Source organism: Oryzias latipes, chromosome 12 (genome assembly GCF_053564925.1).
Source record: "Oryzias latipes strain Hd-rR chromosome 12, Olatipes_Hd-rR_3.1".
Lineage (NCBI taxonomy): Eukaryota > Metazoa > Chordata > Actinopteri > Beloniformes > Adrianichthyidae > Oryzias > Oryzias latipes.
In genome coordinates, this window is record NC_136248.1 from 18,531,058 (window position 1) to 18,551,512 (window position 20,455).

At 40.3% G+C, this 20,455-nt stretch overlaps 3 protein-coding genes across 9 annotated transcripts in view; 2 read left to right on the forward strand and 1 right to left on the reverse strand.

Moving 5' to 3' along the window:
- Positions 1-465: 465 nt before the first annotated feature.
- LOC101166068 (calsenilin) overlaps positions 466-20,455 on the reverse strand; it is a 68,296-nt gene continuing 48,306 nt past the window's right edge. For 5 of the 7 annotated variants that reach the window (XM_078955847.1, XM_078955846.1, XM_078955848.1 and 2 more), the window contains 6 exons: positions 1,725-1,794; positions 1,535-1,605; positions 1,345-1,452; positions 1,158-1,262; positions 907-969; positions 690-828 (listed from right to left, as the gene is read on the reverse strand). In XM_078955847.1, the coding sequence (XP_078811973.1) occupies positions 781-828; positions 907-969; positions 1,158-1,262; positions 1,345-1,452; positions 1,535-1,605; positions 1,725-1,794 (465 nt within the window). In that variant the 3' untranslated portion in view covers positions 690-780. Of the gene's footprint in view, positions 829-906; positions 970-1,157; positions 1,263-1,344; positions 1,453-1,534; positions 1,606-1,724; positions 1,795-20,455 lie in introns of all 7 variants that reach the window. The other 2 variants (XM_078955851.1, XM_078955850.1) reach the window with 2 other exon arrangements.
- LOC111948379 (uncharacterized) lies at positions 2,970-6,198 on the forward strand. Its single transcript, XM_023961156.2, has one exon. The coding sequence runs from the start codon at positions 3,289-3,291 to the stop codon at positions 5,143-5,145; it is 1,857 nt and encodes a 618-aa protein (XP_023816924.1). The 5' UTR covers positions 2,970-3,288; the 3' UTR covers positions 5,146-6,198.
- LOC111948380 (uncharacterized) lies at positions 6,600-12,434 on the forward strand. Its single transcript, XM_023961157.2, has one exon. The coding sequence runs from the start codon at positions 10,471-10,473 to the stop codon at positions 12,325-12,327; it is 1,857 nt and encodes a 618-aa protein (XP_023816925.1). The 5' UTR covers positions 6,600-10,470; the 3' UTR covers positions 12,328-12,434.

Here is a 20,455-nt window from a genome sequence, read left to right on the forward strand (position 1 = left end):
CACATATCTGTATTCAGTTATTAACATCAAGAACTTTCTTAAGAGTTGAAAGGATTTTAAAAAAATCTAGTGGACAGAAACTGATAGTTATGTATTAAATACCAAAACCACTGTGTAATGAGTTCAAAGCTGAAACAATGGACATATCTGTTCGAAAATAAGAACTAAAAATGATTCAGAAGATCGGTCACTAAGGATGCTTGTTGTCAGGGGTTCTGGGGAACATTTTAAAAGAGAAATTTAGACAAGTGAAGCTTTGTTGAGCACATCTACATGCCTTGGCACAAAAGAATACATCCGCTACTATATGCATGCAGCAAGATGCTTCAAATTAGTTCAGGAGTTTACTTAGAAGTTTTAAAGGTTCATCTTATTTGTAGTGTAGAAAAAAAAACATCTGTGTCGGTATTTTGAGAAATGTTGTTTCACATCCTGGAGAAAATATGATAAGATCATGTGAGTTTTCAAGTTAAAACAAAGCTTGAGTTGGTTAAATGCACACATTTCCCTTTCTTTTTAGAAAATAATTTCCTTTTAAATCAATAAAAAAGAAATCAAAAATCTTTAGCCGGCTGAAACACAACTCTGTGATGGTTGCATAACATGCTTTGTTTTAATGTCACAGAAAAACATATCATATTTATCTGGCTATCATGATGCATCGGATCCCCTCTATGTGCTGAAACTAAAAAATACATATTGTTAAAACTTCTCATGCATTCTTTTGAAGACTGGACGTATTGCTGTTCAGATGTATTAGTTCAGCTTTAACTGCAGAAATTAGATGACATTCTCAAAGAGCTGCATGGATGCCATTATATCTTCATCCTGTTGAATCATAAAACTGAGTAAAATGATGTGAAAAGTGTCATTTGTAATTTCTTAAATGCTTTCCAATGGTGTTACCTTTTGGCAAGTTTCAATGAATTCATCTATTGTCACCACTCCATCTCTATTACGATCCATTTTCTAGTGTTTAAAGCATAAAAGAAATAAAGTAAACATTAGAAGATAAAACAAAGCACTGATTTATCCATGGGAATTCAGTTATTAGAAATTAGTAGTAATTCAGACTCATGGCTTTTGTTGTGAAAATATGTATAAACAAACATTATAAGCAGTAATAGAAACTTTTTTGTATTAAAAATGAATCCTACCTGGAAGAATTTCTCCACATGTTCAAAGGGAGATTCTTCTCGCACACTGGGTAAGGTGTACCTGCCCATCATGTCATAGATGGAAGTCATTATTGCCAACATTTCCTAAAAATAAAAATAAAAATATATTCAAACTTGTATAAATAAACCAAGTTTGGATTTTTTTTCCTTTGTTCACAGTCTGCACCTCCTTAGTTACAAGGCCGTCCTTGTTGATGTCATAGAGGTTAAAAGCCCAACGAAGCTTCTCTGTGATAGAACCTCGAAGCAAAACAGACAATCCAATCACAAAGTCCTACAAAGACAATTCAAAGGTTATTAAATTAAAACCACACAAAAAAACCAATTGAATGAAAAAAAGCTGCTCACGTGTTCACCTCAAATCGGATTGAACCGTTTCGATCCATGTCGAAGGCATTGAACAAGAAATGTGCGTATGTGGTTGCATCTGAAATTACACCCAGGAGAAGTGCAGATGTTTGAAAAGAGACACACAATCTAGCTAAATCACCTCTAACACAAAGTTATAATATTTCTTGCCCTTGATGATAATAAATAGATGTTTACCTCCTTGAGGAAAGAACTGTGAGTAGATGGATTTAAAAGTTTCCTCATCCACAAGACCACTCGGACATTCCTAGAGCCAAAAAAAAAAACATTAAGCACAAAAATTGGCGAATTATTCATTCATTCATTCATTCATTCATTCATTCATTCATTCATTCATTCATTCATTCATTCATTCATTCATTCATTCATTCCTTTTCTATTCCATTTAGTCCATTTCGGGGTCGCGGGAATGTCGGAACCTATCACGGCCACTTGTGGGCGAAGGCAGGGGACGCTCTGGTCAGGTCGTCAGTCTGTCGCAGGGCCACAATCACACACCCATTCACTCTCACACCTATGGAGCATTTAGAGTTGCCAATCAACCTATGAAGCATGTTTTTGGATGGTGGAAGGAAGCCTGAGATCCCGGAAAGAACCCACGCATGCACGGGGAGAACATGCAAACTCCACACAGAAAGGTCCCCCGTTGATATTATTTTATAAATTGTTTTTGATTAAAATTTTTTGTTCAGTAATTAAACTTACACTATATTGCGAAAAGGATTTGCTCACCCATCCAGATGAACAGAATAGGTGTTCTAATCATTTTACCAGACTAACATAACAAAATGAAAGAGTTTGGAAACAACAGCAACTCATTCACCAAGTGGTTGGTAATGTAAACTGATGGAGAGGGGTCAGCGGATGCTGAACCTCATAGTACAAAGAGGTTGCAGACTTCTGCACAGTCAATTGCTACAGAGCTCCAAACTTCATGTGACCTTCAGATTAGTCCAAGTACAGAATGCAGAGAGCTTCATGGAATGGGTTTCCATGGCTGAGCAGCTGCATCGAAGCCACACATCACCAAGTGCAATGCAACGCGTCAGATGCAGTGATGGAAAGCACGCCGCCACTGACTCTAGATCAGTGGAGAGGACTTCTCTGGAGGGATGAATAATGCTTAACATCTGGGAATCTGATGGACGAGTCTGGGTTTGGAGGTTGCCAGGAGAACGGTACATTTCAGACTGTATTGTGCCGAGTAAGAAATTTGGTGGAGGTGATATTATGGTGTGGGCTTGTTTTTCAGGACTTGGGCTTGGCCCCTTAGTTCCAGTGAAAAGTACTCTGAATATTTCAGGATACCAAAACATTTTGGACCATTCCATACCACACACGACGATGTCACTCTTGGTGATGTCACTCTTGGTGATGTCACACATGATGAGGGACATTACCAAGTGTGACATCATCATCGAGAGGACTTTGCCTGGGCATGTTCCCACCCAGGCCTTTGATCTTCATGGGGGAAAGGGGGAGGGGCTTAGAGTATGATGTCACACATGTTTTTGCCTTATAGGACCCTCAACTAATTCTGTTTCATTGCCCGTTTGGTTCGCACCAGAGAGCATACGTTCTGTTCCCCAGCTACGATAACCTTGCAATCTCGTCAGGTACCTTCGAGCTACTGAGGAACACGCAGTTTTTTCCTACGTTACAAAAACTGCATCTACTTTCTTTATCATCTACGAGAACATTTTAAAGATTTTCTTAGTTATCCTGAAAATCAATATTTAAAATGTTCCCTCGCCATTTTGGAGATTCTGGTGTAGAGGAGAGCTGCCTCACACAGAATCTTTCCAAACTTCAGAAAAGAGTCCAGGAAAACATCTCGCTGACCAACCAGCTGCAAACCCTCGCCGCTGAGCTGGAAGGCAAGAAAAATCTGAGAGAGACCTTCTCTGGACTCTGCCAGGCAAAGAAATCGGCCGCCACGCTTACAAAGAAGCTGGAAAAGGACTTGCAACGTGTCAACAAGAAAATCCAGGAGCAAAAACCCCTGGAGGACCGTTGCAAGAACCAACAGGAAAAAGTCAACCTCCTGACAGAGACCAACACCACCCTCAAAGAAACTCTTCAGGAACTCCAGGCCAGAGTTCGGGATACTAAAGAGTTATCCACCGAGTTAATCCAAGTCAAACTCACCGCCAAAGCTCTGAGTCAGGAGAACAGTGAGCTACTGAAAGAGGTTCACAGGGTCCAAACCACCCTTGTGGCCCTTGAACCTCTGGAACTTCAGCTCAAAGACGAGAAGAATCGCCTCCAAACACTGCAGGACAAAAACACTGCCCTCCAGAACCAGTTCAAAGACCTCCAAAGCCATCGTGAGGAGGAGGCAGCAACAAAACAACGTTATGCCTCCATCCTCATCCAAACCAAGTCTCTGGAAGAGGAGAACTCTAGCCTTGATACTGAAATTATCCAGCTCACTGTGCAGTGTGAGGAGGCAAAACTTTGGGTTCAGCAGCACCAGGACATTACCATCAACCTTAATGGACTGAGACAAAACAACGCTGAACTCTTGAAAACACTGGAAAGTCTGAAAAAAGAGCAGGAACAACTTATCCAGTCAGAACAAGAATACCTTCAAGCCAAGTCATACATTCTAACGTTGAAACAAGAAAATGAACGTTTTACCAAAGAAGTCAAAGACCTTCAGGAGAACCTCAAAAATCTCCAAGATTTAAAAGAAACATTTGCTGCATTGAAAGCTGAACAACAAACGGTCTCAACCCAAAACAGAGTCCTCACCTCGGAGTTCTCAACTCTAAAAGTAAAGCTACACAAGGAAAGGGCACGCATCCGCAAAAACCTTGGTGTGTCTCCAGATGAGTTGGAACAGAAGTACAAAGAAGAATCGGATTTGTTCCAGTCTCTGCAGAAAGAAAACGCCAACCTGAAAGAAAAGTTGACAGAGCTGGAGAAAAAGAATGAGAAAGACTCTGAGATGATGCTTCAGTATTCCTCTCTGCAGGCTGAGAAAAAGGCTGTGGAGAGTGAATACAAAACAATAAAGCAGCAGATCAGAGTTCTTTCTCAGCAATGTGAGGACTTCAGGCCAATGATGGAAAAATTCAACGAAACCACAGAGTCCATCAGTAAAGTCCAAGAAATCAATAAATCCCTTTTGGAGGAACGCACAAATCTGGAAATCATGAAAGAACAATTAGAAGGATTGGCCACAGAATATCCACAAATGGAGACCAGCATTGCAGAATTGAAGAAACAAAATTTTAACCTCACCAAAGATTTAGAAAAGATCAATTCAGAAATTCTGGGCCAAAAACACCTGGAGGTCAAATATGCAGCTGCAAAACAAGAACATGAAGCACTTCTGGCTGAAAATGCAGTTCTAAAAGCCAAAGCCTCAAAGTCTGCACAAGAACCACAGAACGCTGCTTTGAGGCGCCCTCTCCGGACTCCAGCCATGGCTGCTCCAGGAGAGCTTCCTGCTCCAAACCAACCAAGTCAGCCTGTGTTGGAGGAAACCTCTGAAATCACACAAAGAACTAGCAGGTTCCAACAATACAGAGCTGCACTTGAACAGCATCAGGGTGCCTTACCAAAAAGGGTTCCTGGTTCCCGGCGGGTCTAGGAACTTAAGAAGCTAAACTTAAGCAACCCTGATATAAAAAAAAAGTAGAAGAAATAAAAGTACAAAGAAAAAATAGTACTAGTAATAATAAAAAAAAAGTAAAAACGGATTATGTATAATGAATGTAAATAATAATATATTAATGTTAATAATAATATTAACAGAATAACACTATAATTATATGAGAAAAAAATCATATAATAAATGATAAACTACTAATTAATAAAAAAAATATGTATAGATAGATAAATAACTGTAATAATATTGAGAAATTAAAACTGTATTTATAAGAAAAACAATATAAATTATAATAAATATGAATGTACATAATAATATATTAATGTTAATAATATTACCAAAATAAAACAATAATTATAAAAAAAAACAATGTTAATATAATAAATAATAAACTATTAATTAATAAAAAATATGTATAGATAGATAAAAAAACATTAATAATATTAACAAAATAAAACTGTATTTATAAGACACTCAATATTGATTATAATAAATAATAAACTACTAATTAAATAAAAAAAACGAAGCTGTCTCCCGACGGTCTAAACCCGGCTTACGTTCCCTATAAGTGGGTGAACAATCCAAAGCTTGGTGAATTCTGCTTCACAGTTATAGGAAGAGTAGACATTGAAGCATCAAAAAGCGATGTCGCTATGAACGCTTGGCCGCCACAAGCCAGTGGCTGCTCCAGGAGAGCTTCCTGCTCCAAACCAACCAAGTCAGCCTGTGTTGGAGGAAACCTCTGAAATCACAGAAAGAACTAGCAGGTTCCAACAATACAGAGCTGCACTTGCACAGCATCAGGGTACCTTACCAAAAAGGGTTCCTGGTTCCCGGCGGGTCTAGGACCTTAAGATGCTAAATTAAGGCAACCCTGAATAAAAAAAAAAAGCTATAATATTACAAAGAAAGAATAGTAATAGCATTAAAAACAGATTATGTAATATGAATGCAAATCATAATATATTAATAATAATATTTACAAATAAAACTATAATTATTATAAATATAAGAGAAAAACAATATTAATTATAATAAATAATAAACTACAAAATAAAAAAAATCTATAGATAGAAAGATAGATTAACTTCTAATAATTTTAACAAAATAAAACTATAATTATTAGAAGAAAATACTAACTATAATAAATAATAAATTACTAATTAATAAAAAGATAGATAGATAGATAGATAGATAGATAGATAGATAGATAGATAGATAGATAGATAGATAGATAGATAGATAGATAGATAGATAGATAGATAGATAGATAGATAGATAGATAGATAGATAGATAGATAGATATCAGTCACAAAAATTGATAGATAATGAACCCAAATAAGTCCTGTGGGTTTTCTCCGAGCCCTTCGGTTTCCCCACAATAATTCTTAGTGATTGGCTAGTGACTGATTAGTATCCCCTCCCTGAATCGCCACCTTATCGTGGTGGAGGGGTTTGCGTGCCCGAATGATCCCAGGAGCCAGTAGTCGGGTGGTGATCCACCTCAAACTGGTCCTGGGGGACGGGCCAGACTAAGGGCGGTTCAAACAAAGACCTTTTTATTCCTAGATCCACCAACCCCCCCAACCCCATAAAGAGTTACCAGGGCCCCACCCTGGAGCCCGACTAGTTAGTGCTGGTCTGGTGGTTTCTTCCTTAATTGCTATGGGGTAGTCCTTGCCTGAGCACCTCCCACCCAGATAGAGGTGCATCTTTAACGACGACCTATCCCCAGCCCGGCTGAGAAGAATGCCGTTTGGATGCTCTCTACACACTGTATGAGCCCCTGATTGAAGTTCCAGAGCAGAGTGTGAAGTTCTCGTGTTCTGCACAGCTTCATCAGGTCCTCAGCATGACAGGATCCTGCAGTGATGAGGCTGTGATTACTGAAGATGGGATGAAAATAGGTTGCTGCCAACAACCTTTCCAGAGAGGCTCTCTGGCTGAGAGACTCCATCATCCACATTCCAGGAGAGGGAGCAGACCCATGGCCGCTCCAGAATCCACAACGGCTCTTTTAAGAGCCACCTACCAAACCTTTAGGAGCTTGCTTCTCTCTTCTTCACAGATTTTAGTCATAACTTTCAAAGGACTTAAGTAGTTAATTAGGTAAGAGATTAAAACATGCTTAGGAGTACATTTGGACTGGAGCAGAACTGCCCTCTTCCTTGTTGACCCTTTTGCTATCTTAGATGATCCCACCCTTACATTGACGTGTTATTCCTACTATGACAAAAGTGGATTAAGGTGCAAAGATTTCTGTAATCCATGGACACCAGTAAAGATCCCAAATCATTGAAGAAAAAAGGTTCAGCGCACTGTCTAGTGGGTCTAGATCAGTGTTTTTCAACCAGTGTGCCGCGGCACACTAGTGTGCCGTGGGAGATGGTCAAGTGTGCCGTGGGAAATTGTCCTCATTAACTGATCTAAAAACATTTTCCATCTCCAGGATTTCAGCTCTCTGTTCATCCAAACAGGCCCTGATAAAACACTGAGGAGTTAGGAATATAAAAGATGTAAAATACATTTTCTTTGCGTTAATTTTATTTTATTAAAGACATTTTGATAAGAATGACTGTACAGTACCGCGATTCAGCTGCACCTTCGGCTGTATTTGGGAAAAGTCCCGTCCCTTTAACTGTCTCCACCAATCATTCTTGGGGAGCTTAATCACATGTCATCGGTCTGACCAATCAGAAGTGGTTAAAGTCTTCACTTCCTTGTCCCGATTTAGCTCGTAAAGTCGCTCAGTTCTAACAAAAATAGCAGCTAAAGCTCGTCTTTTGCGCTGTAGCTTTGCACAGAATCCGGTATCAGACCGTGGAACAAGTGAACAAAACACTGAAGCTCCGAAAACCGATCTCCAGCCGTTTTATGCACTACATCTCCCATGATGCATTGGGTCATGAGATTGACAGCGCACAAGGAGATCTGTTGTTAAACGTCTTGAAACAACGAACACACATCAATCTGTTTTTAAATCTTCTAACTTAACTTTTATTGCATTTTTTAGGAAAAAAAACAGCTGCAGTTTCCAGCTTTTTCTGACACAATTATATCAAAAATGCATGTGAGATTGTGGAGGGACTGTAGATCAATACAGACCATGAGTTTCTCCTTTTTTTTTTTTTTTTTGGATGCTGGTGTGCCGCGGGATTTTTTTTAAGGTTAAAGTGTGCCGTGGCTCAGAAAAGGTTGAAAAACACTGGTCTAGATGACCCAACTCCCAATGGTAAAGTGCCTAGGATAGCACAAGGGTTAAATCAAGCTACTATATGGGGCAGAATGCTTTTTAGTAGCATTAAAGCAGTGAAACAAGTTACCCACAGTTTAAAATCTGTCTTATCAGAGTTTAAACAACCGCATGCCACTTGTGATGCCACGTGCACACAGAGCATGCGTGGTGCATTCAAGACTGCATTGAACAGAGGTTTTTGAATGTGCTTGTAGCTTACGGTGCTCACACAGGAATGTCACCATTGATATTTTCTCAAAAGTCACAGCTCTGTCTTCCCCTCTGGTGACCAGCGGGAACCATCTCCAGAGTAATGAATGCACTCCATCTCCCAGTAACCCCAGCGTGCAGTTTCTGAGTGCTGCACACAAAATAAATAATTACAAAAGTGGACGCAATGTTTTACAATCATCTACAAAAATTGTGACAAAATTATATGATCAAGATAAATCACCTTTCACAGGTTAGTAATCTTATTTTAATAAGGAGAAATCAGGCTGGGAAGCATGAGGTGGGTGCTAAAGTGACTGCCAGCATTCTAGTTTGGGTCATGTATATTTTGATTAATGTTTGATGCTTTGTTGAAATTTGGTGGAGGAGGAATTATGGTGTGGGCTTGTTTTTCAAAGGTTGGGCTTGGCCCCTTAGTTTCAGTGAAAAGAGCTCTGAATGCCTCAGGATACCAAAACATTTTGGACAATTCCATGCTCCCAACCTTGTGGGAACAGTTGGGAGTGGGCCCCCTCCTCTTTCAACTGGACTGTGCACCAGTGACCAAAGCAAGGTCCATTGAGACATGGATGACAGAGTTATGGGTTAGGAATGGGATAGCACTTTAGTTCATATGTCATTCAAGGCAGTTGAGCAAATATTTTCGGTAATAGAATGTATCTTGTGAGACATGTAGGACATTCTCAGGTTGCGATCGATGCCTGACTGTCCTTAACTGGAACAGCAGGGTTCTGTTGACGTGCCTCAATGCACAGCAATGGCGCCTGCACGCTCACATCACCGTGTATGTGGGCGGCCGTGGTGCAGCGGTAGGGCGGTCGACCCATGATCGTAAGATTGCAGGTTCGATTCCCGCCTTGCACGCCCATGTGTCGAAGTGTCCTTGGGCAAGACACTGAACCCCACCTTGCCTCTGGTGGAACGTTGCCGCCAAAGTTCGGCAGCGGAGCCGCCATCAGTTTGTGAATGTGTGTGTGACTGTGTGAATGGGACTGTGACTGTAAAGCGCTTTGGGCCGTATACACGCCATTATATAAGTATACGCCATTTACCATTATCCATGTATAGCAGCAAATAGGCAAAGGCCAATCCAGTAACATATATCGGTGGTCTGTCGCTACACAATACTGGCACATGTCCTTGAAAGAGGCTTGGTGTGAAATGTAAAAACCGCCTGACGGAAGGCAGAGGACAGTTGCTTCTGCAAAGTGCATTAAATTCTGAAAATAGACACATGGAATGACAATAACCTACCTTTAACATGGTCAATTTACAACAGAAATAATTATTTCATCAATTATTAGCATTTGCCTTTTATTTCATTGGTTTCAATTGTTTTCTAGAATGCTGTGTTGTCATGGTAACGGCCACAAAACGTGCACAGACTGCAACTCACACATTCACACCCAAATACAGTGGGGGAGGGGCCATGCCACACATGATGATGTCACCCTTGGTGATGTCACTCTTGGTGATGTCACACCTAATGACGGATATTACCAAGTGTGACATCATCATCGAGAGGACTTTGCCTGGGCATGTTCCCACCCAGGCCTTTGATCTTCATGGGGGAAAGGGGGAGGGGCTTAGAGTATGATGTCACACATGTTTTTGCCTTATAGGACCCTCAACTAATTCTGTTTCATTGCCCGTTTGGTTCGCACCAGAGAGCATACGTTCTGTTCCCCAGCTACGAAAACCTTGCAATCTCGTCAGGTCCCTTCGAGCTACTGAGGAACACGCAGTTTTTTTCTACGTTACAAAAACTGCATCTACTTTCTTTATCATCTACGAGAACATTTTAAAGATTTTCTTAGTTATCCTGAAAATCAATATTTAAAATGTTCCCTCGCGTTTTTGGAGATTCTGGTGTAGAGGAGAGCTACCTCACACAGAATCTTTCCAAACTTCAGAAAAGAGTCCAGGAAAACATCTCGCTGACCAACCAGCTGCAAACCCTCGCCGCTGAGCTGGAAGGCAAGAAAAATCTGAGAGAGACCTTCTCTGGACTCTGCCAGGCAAAGAAATCGGCCGCCACACTTACAAAGAAGCTGGAAAAGGACTTGCAACGTGTCAACAAGAAAATCCAGGAGCAAAAACCCCTGGAGGACCGTTGCAAGAACCAACAGGAAAAAGTCAACCTCCTGACAGAGACCAACACCACTCTCAAAGAAACTCTTCAGGAACTCCAGGCCAGAGTTCGGGATACTAAAGAGTTATCCACCGAATTAATCCAAGTCAAACTCACCGCCAAAGCTCTGAGTCAGGAGAACAGTGAGCTACTGAAAGAGGTTCACAGGGTCCAAACCACCCTTGTGGCCCTTGAACCTCTGGAACTTCAGCTCAAAGACGAGAAGAATCGCCTCCAAACACTGCAGGACAAAAACACTGCCCTCCAGAACCAGCTCAAAGACCTCCAAAGCCATCGTGAGGAGGAGGCAGCAACAAAACAACGTTATGCCTCCATCCTCATCCAAACCAAGTCTCTGGAAGAGGAGAACTCTAGCCTTGATACTGAAATTATCCAGCTCACTGTGCAGTGTGAGGAGGCAAAACTTTGGGTTCAGCAGCACCAGGACATTACCATCAACCTTAATGGACTGAGACAAAACAACGCTGAACTCTTGAAAACACTGGAAAATCTGAAAAAAGAGCAGGAACAACTCATCCAGTCAGAACAAGAATACCTTCAAGCCAAGTCAGACTTTCTTTCGTTGAAACAAGAAAATGAACGTTTCACAAAAGAAGTCAAAGACCTTCAGGAGAACCTCAAAAATCTCCAAGATTTAAAAGAAACATTTGCTGCATTGAAAGCTGAACAACAAACGGTCTCAACCCAAAACAGAGTCCTCACCTCGGAGTTCTCAACTCTAAAAGTAAAGCTACACAAGGAAAGGGCACGCATCCGCAAAAACCTTGGTGTGTCTCCAGATGAGTTGGAACAGAAGTACAAAGAAGAATCGGATTTGTTCCAGTCTCTGCAGAAAGAAAACGCCAACCTGAAAGAAAAGTTGACAGAGCTGGAGAAAAAGAATGAGAAAGACTCTGAGATGATGCTTCAGTATTCCTCTCTGCAGGCTGAGAAAAAGGCTGTGGAGAGTGAATACAAAACAATAAAGCAGCAGATCAGAGTTCTTTCTCAGCAATGTGAGGACTTCAGGCCAATGATGGAAAAATTCAACGAAACCACAGAGTCCATCAGTAAAGTCCAAGAAATCAATAAATCCCTTTTGGAGGAACGCACAAATCTGGAAATCATGAAAGAACAATTAGAAGGATTGGCCACAGAATATCCACAAATGGAGACCAGCATTGCAGAATTGAAGAAACAAAATTTTAACCTCACCAAAGATTTAGAAAAGATCAATTCAGAAATTCTGGGCCAAAAACACCTGGAGGTCAAATATGCAGCTGCAAAACAAGAACATGAAGCACTTCTGGCTGAAAATGCAGTTCTAAAAGCCAAAGCCTCAAAGTCTGCACAAGAACCACAGAACGCTGCTTTGAGGCGCCCTCTCCGGACTCCAGCCAGAGCTGCTCCAGGAGAACTTCCTGCTCCAAACCAACCAAGTCAGCCTGTGTTGGAGGAAACCTCTGAAATCACACAAAGAACTAGCAGGTTCCAACAATACAGAGCTGCACTTGAACAGCATCAGGGTGCCTTACCAAAAAGGGTTCCTGGTTCCCGGCGGGTCTAGGAACTTAAAAAGCTAAACTTAAGCAACCCTGATATAAAAAAAAAAGTAGAAGAAATAAAAGTACAAAGAAAAAATAATACTAGTAATAATAAAAAAAAAAGTAAAAACGGATTATGTATAATGAATGTAAATAATAATAAATTAATGTTAATAATATTATTAACAGAATTACACTATAATTATATGAGAAAAAAATCATATAATAAATGATAAACTACTAATTAATAAAAAAAAAATGTATAGATAGATAAATAACTGTAATAATATTGAGAAATTAAAACTGTATTTATAAGAAAAACAATATAAATTATAATAAATATGAATGTACATAATAATATATTAATGTTAATAATATTACCAAAATAAAACAATAATTATAAAAAAAAACAATGTTAATATAATAAATAATAAACTATTAATTAATAAAAAAATATGTATAGATAGATAAAAAAACATTAATAATATTAACAAAATAAAACTGTATTTATAAGACACTCAATATTGATTATAATAAATAATAAACTACTAATTAATTAAAAAAAACGAAGCTGTCTCCCGACGGTCTAAACCCGGCTTACGTTCCCTATAAGTGGGTGAACAATCCAAAGCTTGGTGAATTCTGCTTCACAATGATAGGAAGAGTAGACATTGAAGCATCAAAAAGCGATGTCGCTATGAACGCTTGGCCGCCACAAGCCAGAGCTGCTCCAGGAGAGCTTCCTGCTCCAAACCAACCAAGTCAGCCTGTGTTGGAGGAAACCTCTGAAATCACAGAAAGAACTAGCAGGTTCCAACAATACAGAGCTGCACTTGCACAGCATCAGGGTGCCTTACCAAAAAGGGTTCCTGGTTCCCGGCGGGTCTAGGACCTTAAGATGCTAAATTAAGGCAACCCTGAATAAAAAAAAAAAAGCTATAATATTACAAAGAAAGAATAGTAATAGCATTAAAAACAGATTATGTAATATGAATGCAAATCATAATATATTAATAATAATATTTACAAATAAAACTATAATTATTATAAATATAAGAGAAAAACAATATTAATTATAATAAATAATAAACTACAAAATAAAAAAAAATCTATAGATAGAAAGATAGATTAACTTCTAATAATTTTAACAAAATAAAACTATAATTATTAGAAGAAAATACTAACTATAATAAATAATAAATTACTAATTAATAAAAAGATAGATAGATAGATAGATAGATAGATAGATAGATAGATAGATAGATAGATAGATAGATAGATAGATAGATAGATAGATAGATAGATAGATAGATAGATAGATAGATAGATAGATAGATAGATAGATAGATAGATAGATAGATAGATAGATAGATAGATAGATAGATAGATAGATAGATAGATAGATATCAGTCACAAAAATTGATAGATAATGAACCCAAATAAGTCCTGTGGGTTTTCTCCGAGCCCTTCGGTTTCCCCACAATAATTCTTAGTGATTGGCTAGTGACTGATTAGTATCCCCTCCCTGAATCGCCACCTTATCGTGGTGGAGGGGTTTGCGTGCCCGAATGATCCCAGGAGCCAGTAGTCGGGTGGTGATCCACCTCAAACTGGTCCTGGGGGACGGGCCAGACTAAGGGCGGTTCAAACAAAGACCTTTTTATTCCTAGATCCACCAACCCCCCCAACCCCATAAAGAGTTACCAGGGCCCCACCCTGGAGCCCGACTAGTTAGTGCTGGTCTGGTGGTTTCTTCCTTAATTGCTATGGGGTAGTCCTTGCCTGAGCACCTCCCACCCAGATAGAGGTGCATCTTTAACGACGACCCATCCCCAGCCCGGCTGAGAAGAATGCCGTTTGGATGCTCTCTACACACTGTATGAGCCCCTGATTGAAGTTCCAGAGCAGAGTGTGAAGTTCTCGTGTTCTGCACAGCTTCATCAGGTCCTCAGCATGACAGGATCCTGCAGTGATGAGGCTGTGATTACTGAAGATGGGATGAAAATAGGTTGCTGCCAACAACCTTTCCAGAGAGGCTCTCTGGCTGAGAGACTCCATCATCCACATTCCAGGAGAGGGAGCAGACCCATGGCCGCTCCAGAATCCACAACGGCTCTTTTAAGAGCCACCTACCAAACCTTTAGGAGCTTGCTTCTCTCTTCTTCACAGATTTTAGTCATAACTTTCAAAGGACTTAAGTAGTTAATTAGGTAAGAGATTAAAACATGCTTAGGAGTACATTTGGACTGGAGCAGAACTGCCCTCTTCCTTGTTGACCCTTTTGCTATCTTAGATGATCCCACCCTTACATTGACGTGTTATTCCTACTATGACAAAAGTGGATTAAGGTGCAAAGATTTCTGTAATCCATGGACACCAGTAAAGATCCCAAATCATTGAAGAAAAAAGGTTCAGCGCACTGTCTAGTGGGTCTAGATCAGTGTTTTTCAACCAGTGTGCCGCGGCACACTAGTGTGCCGTGGGAGATGGTCAAGTGTGCCGTGGGAAATTGTCCTCATTAACTGATCTAAAAACATTTTCCATCTCCAGGATTTCAGCTCTCTGTTCATCCAAACAGGCCCTGATAAAACACTGAGGAGTTAGGAATATAAAAGATGTAAAATACATTTTCTTTGCGTTAATTTTATTTTATTAAAGACATTTTGATAAGAATGACTGTACAGTACCGCGATTCAGCTGCACCTTCGGCTGTATTTGGGAAAAGTCCCGTCCCTTTAACTGTCTCCACCAATCATTCTTGGGGAGCTTAATCACATGTCATCGGTCTGACCAATCAGAAGTGGTTAAAGTCTTCACTTCCTTGTCCCGATTTAGCTCGTAAAGTCGCTCAGTTCTAACAAAAATAGCAGCTAAAGCTCGTCTTTTGCGCTGTAGCTTTGCACAGAATCCGGTATCAGACCGTGGAACAAGTGAACAAAACACTGAAGCTCCGAAAACCGATCTCCAGCCGTTTTATGCACTACATCTCCCATGATGCATTGGGTCATGAGATTGACAGCGCACAAGGAGATCTGTTGTTAAACGTCTTGAAACAACGAACACACATCAATCTGTTTTAAAATCTTCTAACTTAACTTTTATTGCATTTTTTAGGAAAAAAAACAGCTGCAGTTTCCAGCTTTTTCTGACACAATTATATCAAAAATGCATGTGAGATTGTGGAGGGACTGTAGATCAATACAGACCATGAGTTTCTCCTTTTTTTTTTTTTTTGGATGCTGGTGTGCCGCGGGATTTTTTTTAAGGTTAAAGTGTGCAGTGGCTCAGAAAAGGTTGAAAAACACTGGTCTAGATGACCCAACTCCCAATGGTAAAGTGCCTAGGATAGCACAAGGGTTAAATCAAGCTACTATATGGGGCAGAATGCTTTTTAGTAGCATTAAAGCAGTGAAACAAGTTACCCACAGTTTAAAATCTGTCTTATCAGAGTTTAAACAACCGCATGCCACTTGTGATGCCACGTGCACACAGAGCATGCGTGGTGCATTCAAGACTGCATTGAACAGAGGTTTTTGAATGTGCTTGTAGCTTACGGTGCTCACACAGGAATGTCACCATTGATATTTTCTCAAAAGTCACAGCTCTGTCTTCCCCTCTGGTGACCAGCGGGAACCATCTCCAGAGTAATGAATGCACTCCATCTCCCAGTAACCCCAGCGTGCAGTTTCTGAGTGCTGCACACAAAATAAATAATTACAAAAGTGGACGCAATGTTTTACAATCATCTACAAAAATTGTGACAAAATTATATGATCAAGATAAATCACCTTTCACAGGTTAGTAATCTTATTTTAATAAGGAGAAATCAGGCTGGGAAGCATGAGGTGGGTGCTAAAGTGACTGCCAGCATTCTAGTTTGGGTCATGTATATTTTGATTAATGTTTGATGCTTTGTTGAAATTTGGTGGAGGAGGAATTATGGTGTGGGCTTGTTTTTCAAAACTTGGTCTTGGCCCCTTAGTATTAGTGAAAAGAACTGAATGCTTCAGGATACCAAAACATTTTGGACAATTCCATGCTCCCAACCTTGTGGGAACAGTTGGGAGTGGGCCCCCTCCTCTTTCAACTGGACTGTGCACCAGTGACCAAAGCAAGGTCCATTGAGACATGGATGACAGAGTTATGGGTTAGGAATGGGATAGCACTTTAGTTCATATGTCATTCAAGGCAGTTGAGCAAATATTTTCGGTAATAGAATGTATCTTGTGAGACATGTAGGACATTCTCAGGTTGCGATCGATGCCTGACTGTCCTTAACTGGAACGGCAGGGTTCTGTTGACGTGCCTCAATGCACAGCAATGGCGCCTGCACGCTCACATCACCGTGTATGTGGGCGGCCGTGGTGCAGCGGTAGGGCGGTCGACCCATGATCGTAAGATTGCAGGTTCGATTCCCGCCTTGCACGCCCATGTGTCGAAGTGTCCTTGGGCAAGACACTGAACCCCACCTTGCCTCTGGTGGAACGTTGCCGCCAAAGTTCGGCAGCGGAGCCGCCATCAGTTTGTGAATGTGTGTGTGACTGTGTGAATGGGACTGTGACTGTAAAGCGCTTTGGGCCGTATACACGCCATTATATAAGTATACGCCATTTACCATTATCCATGTATAGCAGCAAATAGGCAAAGGCCAATCCAGTAACATATATCGGTGGTCTGTCGCTACACAATACTGGCACATGTCCTTGAAAGAGGCTTGGTGTGAAATGTAAAAACCGCCTGACGGAAGGCAGAGGACAGTTGCTTCTGCAAAGTGCATTAAATTCTGAAAATAGACACATGGAATGACAATAACCTACCTTTAACATGGTCAATTTACAACAGAAATAATTATTTCATCAAGTTTTAGCATTTGCCTTTTATTTCATTGGTTTCAATTGTTTTCTAGAATGCTGTGTTGTCATGGTAACGGCCACAAAACCTGCACAGACTGCAACTCACACATTCACACCCAAATACAGTGGGGGAGGGGCCATGCCACACATGATGATGTCACCCTTGGTGATGTCACTCTTGGTGATGTCACACCTAATGACGGATATTACCAAGTGTGACATCATCATCGAGAGGACTTTGCCTGGGCATGTTCCCACCCAGGCCTTTGATCTTCATGGGGGAAAGGGGGAGGGGCTTAGAGTATGATGTCACACATGTTTTTGCCTTATAGGACCCTCAACTAATTCTGTTTCATTGCCCGTTTGGTTCGCACCAGAGAGCATACGTTCTGTTCCCCAGCTACGAAAACCTTGCAATCTCGTCAGGTCCCTTCGAGCTACTGAGGAACACGCAGTTTTTTTCTACGTTACAAAAACTGCATCTACTTTCTTTATCATCTACGAGAACATTTTAAAGATTTTCTTAGTTATCCTGAAAATCAATATTTAAAATGTTCCCTCGCCATTTTGGAGATTCTGGTGTAGAGGAGAGCTGCCTCACACAGAATCTTTCCAAACTTCAGAAAAGAGTCCAGGAAAACGTCTTGCTGACCAACCAGCTGCAAACCCTCGCCGCTGAGCTGGAAGGCAAGAAAAATCTGAGAGAGACCTTCTCTGGACTCTGCCAGGCAAAGAAATCGGCCGCCACACTTACAAAGAAGCTGGAAAAGGACTTGCAACGTGTCAACAAGAAAATCCAGGAGCAAAAACCCCTGGAGGACCGTTGCAAGAACCAACAGGAAAAAGTCAACCTCCTGACAGAGACCAACACCACTCTCAAAGAAACTCTTCAGGAACTCCAGGCCAGAGTTCGGGATACTAAAGAGTTATCCACCGAATTAATCCAAGTCAAACTCACCGCCAAAGCTCTGAGTCAGGAGAACAGTGAGCTACTGAAAGAGGTTCACAGGGTCCAAACCACCCTTGTGGCCCTTGAACCTCTGGAACTTCAGCTCAAAGACGAGAAGAATCGCCTCCAAACACTGCAGGACAAAAACACTGCCCTCCAGAACCAGCTCAAAGACCTCCAAAGCCATCGTGAGGAGGAGGCAGCAACAAAACAACGTTATGCCTCCATCCTCATCCAAACCAAGTCTCTGGAAGAGGAGAACTCTAGCCTTGATACTGAAATTATCCAGCTCACTGTGCAGTGTGAGGAGGCAAAACTTTGGGTTCAGCAGCACCAGGACATTACCATCAACCTTAATGGACTGAGACAAAACAACGCTGAACTCTTGAAAACACTGGAAAATCTGAAAAAAGAGCAGGAACAACTCATCCAGTCAGAACAAGAATACCTTCAAGCCAAGTCAGACTTTCTTTCGTTGAAACAAGAAAATGAACGTTTCACAAAAGAAGTCAAAGACCTTCAGGAGAACCTCAAAAATCTCCAAGATTTAAAAGAAACATTTGCTGCATTGAAAGCTGAACAACAAACGGTCTCAACCCAAAACAGAGTCCTCACCTCGGAGTTCTCAACTCTAAAAGTAAAGCTACACAAGGAAAGGGCACGCATCCGCAAAAACCTTGGTGTGTCTCCAGATGAGTTGGAACAGAAGTACAAAGAAGAATCGGATTTGTTCCAGTCTCTGCAGAAAGAAAACGCCAACCTGAAAGAAAAGTTGACAGAGCTGGAGAAAAAGAATGAGAAAGACTCTGAGATGATGCTTCAGTATTCCTCTCTGCAGGCTGAGAAAAAGGCTGTGGAGAGTGAATACAAAACAATAAAGCAGCAGATCAGAGTTCTTTCTCAGCAATGTGAGGACTTCAGGCCAATGATGGAAAAATTCAATGAAACCACAGAGTCCATCAGTAAAGTCCAAGAAATCAATAAATCCCTTTTGGAGGAACGCACAAATCTGGAAATCATGAAAGAACAATTAGAAGGATTGGCCACAGAATATCCACAAATGGAGACCAGCATTGCAGAATTGAAGAAACAAAATTTTAACCTCACCAAAGATTTAGAAAAGATCAATTCAGAAATTCTGGGCCAAAAACACCTGGAGGTCAAATATGCAGCTGCAAAACAAGAACATGAAGCACTTCTGGCTGAAAATGCAGTTCTAAAAGCCAAAGCCTCAAAGTCTGCACAAGAACCACAGAACGCTGCTTTGAGGCGCCCTCTCCGGACTCCAGCCATGGCTGCTCCAGGAGAACTTCCTGCTCCAAACCAACCAAGTCAGCCTGTGTTGGAGGAAACCTCTGAAATCACAGAAAGAACTAGCAGGTTCCAACAATACAGAGCTGCACTTGAACAGCATCAGGGTGCCTTACCAAAAAGGGTTCCTGGTTCCCGGCGGGTCTAGGAACTTAAAAAGCTAAACTTAAGCAACCCTGATATAAAAAAAAAAGTAGAAGAAATAAAAGTACAAAGAAAAAATAGTACTAGTAATAATAAAAAAAAAGTAAAAACGGATTATGTATAATGAATGTAAATAATAATATATTTATGTTAATAATATTATTAACAGAATTACACTATAATTATATGAGAAAAAAATCATATAATAAATGATAAACTACTAATTAATAAAAAAAAAATATGTATAGATAGATAAATAACTGTAATAATATTGAGAAATTAAAACTGTATTTATAAGAAAAACAATATAAATTATAATAAATATGAATGTACATAATAATATATTAATGTTAATAATATTACCAAAATAAAACAATAATTATAAAAAAAAACAATGTTAATATAATAAATAATAAACTATTAATTAATAAAAAATATGTATAGATAGATAAAAAAACATTAATAATATTAACAAAATAAAACTGTATTTATAAGACACTCAATATTGATTATAATAAATAATAAACTACTAATTAATAAAAAAAAACGAAGCTGTCTCCCGACGGTCTAAACCCGGCTTACGTTCCCTATAAGTGGGTGAACAATCCAAAGCTTGGTGAATTCTGCTTCACAATGATAGGAAGAGTAGACATTGAAGCATCAAAAAGCGATGTCGCTATGAACGCTTGGCCGCCACAAGCCAGTGGCTGCTCCAGGAGAGCTTCCTGCTCCAAACCAACCAAGTCAGCCTGTGTTGGAGGAAACCTCTGAAATCACACAAAGAACTAGCAGGTTCCAACAATACAGAGCTGCACTTGCACAGCATCAGGGTGCCTTACCAAAAAGGGTTCCTGGTTCCAGGCGGGTCTAGGACCTTAAGATGCTAAATAAAGG